Genomic DNA, 10,833 nt, shown 5'->3' with positions numbered 1-10,833 from the left:
ATGTGGAAAATAATGTTTTTTTTTTTTACTTTAAACCGCATAAACACATTTCATTACACCAAATACACAAAATAATGTTCTTTTTAGCAGCATCATATGACCCCTTTAAAATGAATAATTTCTTTATTTAAAATAATAAATCAAAATTAAGAAATAAATCATTTTTATTTGATTTATTTACTATATTTTTTATTCAATTATCCCTTAATATTCACCTACATAAAAGTTCAATTTTGTTGTTTATAATTTAATAAAATAAAAGAATCTAAAATCCTAAATCTTGATACCTCTGTCATGCATCATAACCAGCGCTATTTGATATAATACATTATCGTATATACAATATTGCAATTAAAAATTCTTGTCAATTATAGCCAAAATTAAAAGATAATTATGTGTGTTATATGTGTAGTCTTACAGTCATGAGTGTCTCTGTGGCTCTGCGATCCAGACTTTTGGCCCTGCGATAACCAGCTAGTGAAGAAACGTCATCTGTCCGGCCTTTAGCTGAATCCAATGAAAATTCCTATAAAAGATTAAGAAAGAAATTAGAAATTAATGAATTCAAATAAATTTTACTGCTATTAGGCCTCCTCGAAATTTCATTACAAAACAGACAGTGACTCTGAAATCTGATTGGATGAGATTAGAAGCTCTTAGAACTGGCTTACTGCTTTAACAATACTAAGCAATTCACTGAAACTTTAGCAAATGTTTAGTCTATTCATTCCTGCACACTCAAAGTGCTATACTGCAATTTATACATCAATTTCAACAGATGCAGAGTTAAATCAGAAAAAAATGTTAAATGAGTACCTGTTTCTGATTGGAGAGGCGTCTCTCATTGCGTCCTGCTCTCTGATTGGCTGTTTTAGAATAAGAAGGGGCGGGGTCTGTTGAAGAATTGGTTGTGTCCATTTGCTCTGGAGTGCTGACAGTGTCATGACACTCAAATCTCTCGATGACCTGTGAACGTCTGCTGTAAAAAACACACAGAGAGGTCAGAAGAGAAACAATGGGAAAATATAGCATAAACACATGCTTTCCTTTCATCACAGATCTTCATACTCTATTTCTGACTTCAAAATAATGCCTTAAATCATAAACTGAACAGAGTTAAATGCAATGGATAATTCATTAGGCTCGTAATGCATAAGGTTATTTTTTCCATTTTAATATATTTTTAATCAACATAAATTTAAAAATCTACCAAAACAAATAAATGTTCATTTTCAATAATAAATAAAGTAATAAATGCAATCAACATTTCTGTCTAACACTGCAGGATGTTTACATCTACTGAGGAAGGATGCTGGAGAATATTTCATGGAAAGATGGGGAAAAAACACTTCCTCTGTTAATTTCTGGTCAGTCAGCTGAAACTGAACATTGTGAATAACCTCAACACTGTCATAAATCAAACAGGAAATGTGGCTGGAAATTGTTTCTCACTGTTTTCCCTCTATTATGATGTTAAAGCTCTCTTGATTGCCTGAGAATGGCTCAGTTTTAATAAATTACATTATGTAATTATAGCAATTAGTAGTGAAAAATCACTTCTTTTTTATAATGCAGCAACTCTTGGCACGTATTGCTGCGCCATGTCCTTTGTGAAGTGGAGCTAGCTAAGGATTTTAGTGTTTGAACCTGTAAGGCTTTTCTCAACAGCGAGTATCTGAGATGTTAGCATGTCACTGATTTGTGGTTTTTGTTTAATATAAGAGCAGATGGTAGAGCAGAGGGACAGACACAGGAAACCAGCGACAACAGCATGAGCAGAACCCCAGACAGCAATCAGTCTTTGTCCCTGTGTACACCCATGTGTTAGTAGGAATAATTCATCTTTTACACCTGTTTCACACCGAAATGAAGCAGCAGCATACAAGCATTGTTTTCACAGCATTTCTGATGCACAACACTAAAATAATTAATTAAAATACATCATTTCTTTATTTAAAATAGATAAATGAAGATCATTTTCTCTCACCCCTTCATATTTACCAACATAAAAGTTCCATTTTATTGTTTATATATTTTTTTTTAATAAACCTCTGCTATGTATCATAACCATTAAAATACAATGCTATTTGATATAATACATTAACATAAATACAATACTGTAATTTTAAAAAATCTTGTAATTTATAGCAATAAATTAATGTTATTATTTATGTTAATTTGTGTGTTGCATATTTATTCGCTGAAAATTCTGAAATAAATTACTTAAATTAAATTACATTTTAAAATATATTTAAATAGAATACATTTTTTTTAAATTGTAATAATATTCATAATATTACTGTTTTTACTGTATTTTTTAATCATATAAATGCAGCCTTGGTGAGCATAAGAGACTTCTTTAAAAAAACTGTAAAGTTTCAAAATTGTATTAACGGAACTGTACTTATATAAAAACCTATTTTTTATACATTTAAAATATATATATTTATAAATATTATTATTTTTCTATAATTATTATTATAATTATAAAATGTTTATTTGGAGGGGCCTGAGAATTATTATTATAAAAGTATCCAAAATCTAATTTACATAATCACATTTACATTTAAATGGTACAAATCTCAGCAAAGTGGAACTTAAACCCCAAGGTCAGGCTATAAACTGCTTAATCATCTATGCATCACTGTGCTGCTTAGGTGGCCAAAATAAATATGTGCTGCTTGCGGTGTGAAAAAGGCCTTAGTTTTTATGTCTCTGATTCTGAGATGTGCGTGTGTTATAGTTTGGCCCCAGCAGGTGGAATGAAAGTAAGCAGTGGGCGTGTCAGTGGGCGTGTCAGGGCACGGCACAGGGCAGGAAGTGCAGAGTTTCAGAAGAATCCCTGAAAAAAGAGAAGAAACAGATCAAATAAAAAGCAAAAAAGAGCATGAGAGAGAGAGAGAAAAATCAGAAATGAGAGGAAAACAGTGCAGAACATTTTAATCACAGATACAGAACTGAACGGCACAGCATTCAGGACTGCATTGAGATTCCAACAAAATGGAAGAGAGATTAGGCTGGAAGTTCAATTCTACACAGTGTTCACTAGGTGGCGCTAAAGCTGCAAGAATGAGATGAATGTCATGATTCTGGGTGCTAAAGGCACAGCATTAGCTTAGACAGTTAGCAGCGCATCCTCCCTGCGTCTCAGTTTCTGAACTTGCTCGTCCTGAGTGTCACTGACAGGTTTTTCCTGCCGGCTCCAGCAGGTGGAGATATAACCTTCAGGCTCGCTCTGAGACGTAAACACGGCAGGTGTGTTGGCTCGGATTGAACGAGCAGATTGTGTTTATCTTTAGTTCCCTGTTCTGAACTGTCTCTCCTCAATTACAATCAGACTATGAACTAGGCTAATGAGGCTATAAAACATGAACGTCTCTTAACAAACACTTCATTTCGGCAATTTAAATGCATGTATATTTAAGTAGAATGTGTGTGTCATTGGCTCTGGTACAAACTCTAATGACTTATCTACCTAGACAGCATTTTTAGGCATCATAAGCACAGTACCAATAATAGATACAGTATCCTTTCGCATAAATTAAATTATATGATGATTATACACTTTAACGCCACTGAAAAGTGCAGATAGACTCTAAACACAACTTCACCACATATTTGGGTGTGCTGCGTATTTTTGTGCCAATTAGAGCATCAAGTAATTAACTTAACTACATGTTAATAACACAATTAATTTCTTCCTCATTTCTTCTATTGGAATACACAGAGCAAAATATATTTTATTCAGAATGGATTAAAAAATACATGTAATTTAAAAATGAATGATTTAACTAAGTATTTGAGTAGACTATGCTATTAGTGGTAATTTTGTTATAATATTACTTGTTAATATTCATTTTAATATTTAAAAATACCATTGATATTAGTATGAAATATTTATATTACTATTTAAAAATATTATTGATGATAATATTATTAATGTTATTAGTTAATGATATTAAAGTCTATTATTAACCCTGTAAAGCCTAAAATATATATTTTTTTTTAATGGAACAGTTAATTGAACCTTTAAAAAAAAACAAAAAAACAAGTATGCATATGTGTTTATATATTTGATATATCAAGCTTTTTTGGCTCATATAGTATGATACAGAAGAAAATGGAGCGAAAAACACCTGGATTTTATTCAGAAGCCCAAACTGAACAAACATATGCAATTTGGTGCAGTATATCATGTTGATCATTTAGAAGCCTTAGAAATTTGTCTCTCAAATAATACAGGAGGCTTAGAATACCAGGCTACTGGAATCAACTGAACATCTTTTAAGCGCTGTTTAAAGGCCGGGACACACCAAGCCAATGGTCAGCCGTCGGTGAGCGTCTGTAAGGCTAGTTTGTTTGGTGTGTCCCACTCGTTGGCTCTCGTCGGGCTCACGTCGGCGGTAGTTTGCCCGATTCAACATGTTGAATCAGCGTCGGGGCGAGTGAGAACTCTGATTGGATGTTCAGTTTAGTGAAGGAGTCAGTGCCCGAGAATTAAAGCAAAAGTGATGAAAACTAGCAAGTAAACAGAACAGACAGAAGGCTGTTCTAATGTTCTTACGTGATCATTCCAATATGTGAATATTTTCATAACAACATGAGGTGTGCTTAAAATGAAGAAAGTTATCAACATAACTGATATTCAAAATGTTGAGCAAGCTGTGCTTTGTTCACGTTCGGTCTATCTGTGTATATCTCGTATATCCTTGTTTCGGGTTCTCCTTTTTGAATGATGAATATTTACTATTGATAGCTGCTAATATAGACAGCCAATTCCTCTCACGCAGGCGCAGAACGCACGTTTTAGTTTGCAGTTCTTTGTATCTAGTTATCTAGTTCTAGTTAGAATCTAGTTCTTAATGTATCTAGTTCTTTGAAGTCGGCTTGGTGTGTCCCAGCCATAAGCGTGCCAATTACAAGAGCTGCCACCCATGTAGAGTTTTTCAAATCAGTTACATATAAAGATGCTGTCTAAGAAGATAGGGTTTGAAACAGAGCCTTTGCATGTGAATGTAACCAGGTCATCACCTTCGTTCACGTCCAAACAGCCGTTCCACTTCCTCCCTGCCCGGGCTCCTCGTGCGCGCTCGCAGCTCCTGCCGTTTCTGACTGGATCGGTACGCATCCCGGTGACTGAGTCTCCGTGCCCGGGGCACATCTGCCAGGGCGGCGTAACCCTGCCCACCTCGCCCCGCCCTGCCCACACGGCTCTCCGGACTCTGCTCAGAGTCTAAAGAGCTCTGAGAGGAAGACAGGGACGATGGGAGGACGTTTGCGTGCGAGTTTGGACTGGAGAGCCGGTCTGGGCTGGGAAGGGGACAGAGAGTTGCATCCGACGAGGGCGGGGAATCCAGCGCTAGAACGTGCTCCTCTGATTTGCTGAGTCTCTGTGCGTTGTGTTTGTGAGCGCAGGCGTTATGTGCAATGCCGTAAGTCTGTGTGCTAGCAGCGCTGTGTGGGTCATGTGACGTGTGTTTGTGTGAGCTGATTGGAGAGCTGAAGAGCTCGTGATCAAAGGAGAGATACCTGGAGCGAGAGGAAGAGGAGGAAGAAAGCAGATGCTGCTGTGGTGGTGGCGAAGGCTCTTGCTCCTGCTGGCGATGATGCTGTCGTTCTTCGTCTTCTTCAGGTTTGGATTTTTCCAGCGAAAAATATCCACTCTCCACCCGTGGCTTACGGCCAACACTTGCGTTTCCTGAATCTGAGCATGAGAAAGAATGAAAAATCACAGTCGGTACCTTTATAAAAATACACCATGGTAACATTACAGCTGCCAAAATACCTAGTTACTACTGCAAAAGCATACTAAATGAATCTGGGATCTCTTTCAAAACAGTGTAAGACGTTTTCAAAATCTGTCATTTAGTTTAATAACAAGACTGGTGACAAACAGCAGGTTACCGCAGTTTTATTGAGGTAACAATCACTGTAGTATTTTGTCGGAAATGTTGGTTACTGTGGTTTTTGTGAGGGCAGTGAGCAAATGTAATTAAATGTTATTTTCGTTTAATGTGTTTACCCAGAAATCTGAGGTCAAGTGATCAAGTGGACATTTGGACAAGATCAAAAAAGCCAGTTTCCTGGTGATGTAAATCACTTTTATAATCACATCAATCAATCAAACATGTATTGAACATGTATTGAACATGGCATGTGACGCCGCAGTCAGAGTAGATATTTAACAAGATTTTATGAAGAAAATATGACCAAAACTTACCACCACAACAGTTGGTTCAAGAAGCATTTCTCCCATTGGGATTTTTAAAAACTCTGTTTAAGAGTTTATAAGTCATGAACAGAACCAACTAGCCATAAATCACAACAGTACAAACTCTGATTTGAAGCCAAAAAAAAAGTACTGGATAAAATGGCACAAGAATGTGAACTTTAATCAGGGAAAGAACTACAATCCCATGAGGCACTGTGAATGACAATCGATAGATAAATGTAAAACATGTTGATTGTGTATTTAGAAAACATATTTTACATTTATTGCAAAATATGCACATATATACAAATATTTAAGTAGACTGATTATGCCATTTGCAGGGAGTGGACTGGTGCTTAAGAGTTTTTTTTTTTTTCGGTGCATTTTCCTTGTTTTAATTCTCTGATTGGTGGCAGAATCATGGGTAATACATTTTTACACTAGGAATTTTGCTGTTTAACATGATTATTTAAAAACGAGTTCAAATAATGCAGACTGATGTCTTCAACAAACAACAAACTTTTAGCTCACAGTGGGTCTGTCTTTAAAGGTTTATAAAATTACAAATCAATTCTCCTACAGAGAAAATGAATGGGATTTTTACTTTTGGAACTTGACTGTTGCACTGTATGCTACAGTGTTGTGGGTGGTTGCTATGAAGTCGCTAAGGTGTGGCGAGTGGCTGTTTGAACATGCATACTTGAGTGTATAGAATGTTTCTGTTCTAATTTTCACAATTAAATTTAAAATGTATTTTGTGGATTTCAAAATGTTGTCGGCTGAATGTTTGGCAGCCAGGTTCACACAGCATGTCATAACCTTGTTTTTGTTAGTTTCTAATGAATTCTGAGTGTTGGTACCCAGCTGACTCAGGCTGCCGGTGCTGCAGCTTGTGGGTAAAGTGGCTCGACTCCATGTTTCCTCCTGCCACAGGGTGGCTCTGGTGGATGGCACTCGCTTTGCTTGAGCTATAGTGCTGGGGAGACACACCATACTGCTGCTGCTGCTGGTACTGGTGACTGTCACCTTCGCAGGACCTGGTTCCTGAACACAGAGAGAAAGAAAGAGAGAGACATACAGACAAGCATAATATTTAACTAACCCGTACTCAAGAACAAAGAGCTCTTTGATGTCAAAAACACCTGTGTATGTGTGTGTGCAGACAGATACACACACGAATGTAACTGTCTAAACTTGCAGGCTGATAACAAATGAGCTATTGTGCCATGATTTCATACACACGCTGATTTACTCTCAGCACCACACCCCACACTAAACACACACTCGCAGATTAGAGTCTGTGTCTTTCCTGTTTCCACCTGACCGCCCAGTAATACCTTTTTGATTAAATCATAAAGTCACTCAGCACATTTTTCTGCATGAAACCAAACACACACACATGCCTGCGTGAGCCACCCAGCATCCCAGCAGAAGCACACACATGAGAATCATTTACTGGACAAATTACGATGAGGTTCAAATTCCTGCCAATCAGTTGATCTCCAAAAACACCCGGAATTCATGTATTGATCAGATCCTGTGCTGCACTCTGACTGGTTGGATCATACTGGTTCTGGACTTACAATAAACCCATTGATGTTCTGTTCGGCACAACGACCTGTTAGCAGATCAGCAGCCTGACAAAACACAGGTCATGAGGTCAGAGCAGAGTAAACCAATCCTAACGATACAAACACAATCCGTTTAAAACACTTCATTAATGTATTAATTAGAGGACTGAGCAATAAAATAAACAATAACCAAAAAAAGACAAAATATTGTTAGAAAAAATGACTGAGAAAAAATATGTAAAAAAAAATAAAATAATAATAAAAATTTATCAAAAAATATCAAAGAACATCATAAATGTTTTTTGTCAAATGTCAATGCAACAGAGTGCGGCGCGGGACAACACTTGATGGGTGAGTGCGGGTGCGGGCAGGTAGAGACTCGTGTGTGCGGGATGCGGGAGAATAAGGATGTACTCAAACTAGGCTAACTTAACTGTGCCCGAGCGCGTTTGACCCCCAAAGCCCGGTTCGTTTGACTGGTGTGATCACTCCGTGCCCCACTCGGGAGCGGTTCGTTTAGCCGTCCCTGGCTCGGTTGGAAGAGGTGGGCCAGAGTGCGGTTCAGCTGGGCCTGCAGTTTTAGGCCCTCCCCAAATGCTCTCATTGGTTGAGACGCGTCATGACACCCATCCCAAGCCAGCACTGATCAACATCCCACCCCTCCTGTGACCCATGGTTTGTCTGTATGTGAATTCAGAGCCAGTGAGCAACGGGTTTTCATAATAATAATAATTTTAAAAAAACTGTTAATGCGCAATAAAATAATTGTCGCGTTAATATAATAATAATGCGTTAACTTGCCCAGCCCTAAAAATAATACAAACTTGGCCATATTTATATTTTAAAAATATTCAAGAACATAAAATTGTCATAAAATATATTAATCAAAAATAGTATAAAATATATTTATATATAAATATGAGTTAAAAGCTTGTTTGTTCTAGAAAAAAATTAAATCAAAACCTATAATATAACTAGAAAAAAAAAAAGTTAAAAAATTTTTTTATATATATTACTATTGTGCCGGTATTCGGTAATGCGATATATTACGGTAATGAATATGCACGATATTGTTATCGTGGGCACTTCTAAATACCGTGAATAATTATATATTACAAATTATTCAGAATTTTGAATAGCATTAGCAATTAATCGCAACATGAAAATTTGATACCGGCATATCCCTAATATATATATATAGTGTATATAGAGAAATTGATAGGATAAACGTTTCCCCTAATTTGTGTACTGGTTTTCCAAGCAGACCTGTGTCACAAAATCCTGCTTGGTAGAACAAAACACTAGCCAATAAACCATCTTATCTAAGGACTAGAAATAAGGGTTTTTCTGAGCTACCTGTGCATGAAGATGAAGAAACACCTTCAGATTCCAGAGTAAATTCTTTTTGCAGTCATTCACCAAATGCAATACTTTGCGAGGTTTTGCATTTAAGTGTGTGTGTGTGTGTGTGTGTGTGTGTGTGTGTGTGTGTGTGTGTGTGTAAGTTTGTAATTGTAGTTCAAGAATAAAGACAAATCTCATGCTTTGCACGGCAAAACTCAAACACACATCAGTTACATTCAGACAAGGACGCTGATTCCAAACTCTAATAGATGGAACGCTTGTCTTTTTACAGTAATTCTGGTCTAGTGCTGGTTTAGCTGGAGGACTAACAAAACCATACAGTTCACCAGGACAAATTAGCCAGTGATTTACGGATGAAAATGCTTGCTGGTTAAGCTAGTTAAAGCTAAAACTGAAACTTTTAAACTGATTTTAAGTGACTAAATGATTAATCTGGGGGTGAAATTGTTCTTTTAAAACCTCTCGAGTTGGTGGATCTGTATATACGTGTACCTGTGGCGTTGGTGTTTCCACTTTCCGTTTCTTCTTCTGGTTTTGTTTGTTGGTTCGTAGGAACACCATCAGTGCCTCCTGCCACCTTAAGACACAAACAAATGCTTGGGAATTATTTCAAAACACCAATTAGTTAGTAATTGCTTATCTAATTATATAGTCTGTAATGAGTGTATTTCACTAATTACAATCAGTGAGTGATCACATTAGTCATTAATTCACTTATTATGTCTAAAACCAAACCCATATCAAGCTTTACCGGATGAACAAAGGAGATAAACACAAATTGTCCTTTCAATTAGGATCATGACGTTAATAAAATAAAAACTGTTGTGTGTTAGTTTCTTGCTAGTTTTGACATCTCATATTTAACTAATATTTTGCTGTTATATTCTTAACTGTAAGCCTTATAAATTAATCCATTATGCAGCAAAATAGCAAGTCCTTACATCAAGCAAGTGATACTGATGGCTCAATGACAAATTGCTTGTGATATTCCACATTTGTAAGTCACTTTGGATAAAAGCGTCTGCTAAATGAGTAAATGGTAATGATTAAATGCATCTAAGTCACAATAAAATCTCCAATAGTTCAAAGCGAGAATGTGCATGCAGAAATGAAAGGGAAAAGATGCTTTTTTTCAAAACATAATTAATTGTGGGATGTTAAATTTACATTTTTGTCCCTCAGAAGTTCATCACATCAATACAGTATCGTGTTAAACTGCACATAAACATCAGAGAGTTGTAAACATATCTTATGATAAACTGTGAGATCTGAATGAATGATTCCTCATCTGTGTGTGTGACTCACCCATGTATGATCTCTTTGCTCTCAGCACGTATGTAATGGTCTTTGTCCGGTGTGCAGATGCACAGCGAGTGTTTCTGACCCGTCCGGCTCTCACCGTCCACAACATCCACACACTGATTCAGGTTTATGGTGCCCTGTGGAAGAGTGCTGGCCTGAAACACACACACACACACACACACACACACACACACACACACACACACACACACACACACACACACACACACACACACACACTAGTAGATCCATCAACACAAAATTATGAGTTTTAAGCATTGATAATAATCATAAATATTTCTTAAGCAGCATATCAGAATGATTTCTAAAGGATCATGTGACACTGAAGACTGGAGTAATGATGCTAAAAATCCAGCTTTGTTC

General features: G+C 36.8%; 1 protein-coding gene across 2 annotated transcripts in view; it reads right to left on the bottom strand.

Annotated features, from left to right (window-relative positions):
- LOC107667116 (centrosome-associated protein CEP250-like) overlaps positions 1–10,833 on the bottom strand; it is a 67,825-nt gene that overhangs the window by 35,786 nt on the left and 21,206 nt on the right. The window contains exons 4-10 of one of the 2 annotated variants that reach the window (XM_016458701.1): positions 10,453–10,604; positions 9,640–9,724; positions 7,795–7,848; positions 7,072–7,255; positions 5,032–5,704; positions 817–979; positions 419–526 (exon numbers count right to left, since the gene is read on the bottom strand). In XM_016458701.1, coding sequence (XP_016314187.1) covers positions 419–526; positions 817–979; positions 5,032–5,704; positions 7,072–7,255; positions 7,795–7,848; positions 9,640–9,724; positions 10,453–10,604 — 1,419 coding nt within the window. The remainder of the gene's footprint in view (positions 1–418; positions 527–816; positions 980–5,031; positions 5,705–7,071; positions 7,256–7,794; positions 7,849–9,639; positions 9,725–10,452; positions 10,605–10,833) is intronic. The other variant, XR_001631756.1, reaches the window with a different exon arrangement.

This window comes from Sinocyclocheilus anshuiensis, unplaced genomic scaffold (genome assembly GCF_001515605.1).
Source record: "Sinocyclocheilus anshuiensis isolate Anshui unplaced genomic scaffold, SAMN03320099.WGS_v1.1 scaffold415, whole genome shotgun sequence".
NCBI lineage: Eukaryota > Metazoa > Chordata > Actinopteri > Cypriniformes > Cyprinidae > Sinocyclocheilus > Sinocyclocheilus anshuiensis.
This window is presented reverse-complemented; position numbering and strand designations above follow the sequence as displayed.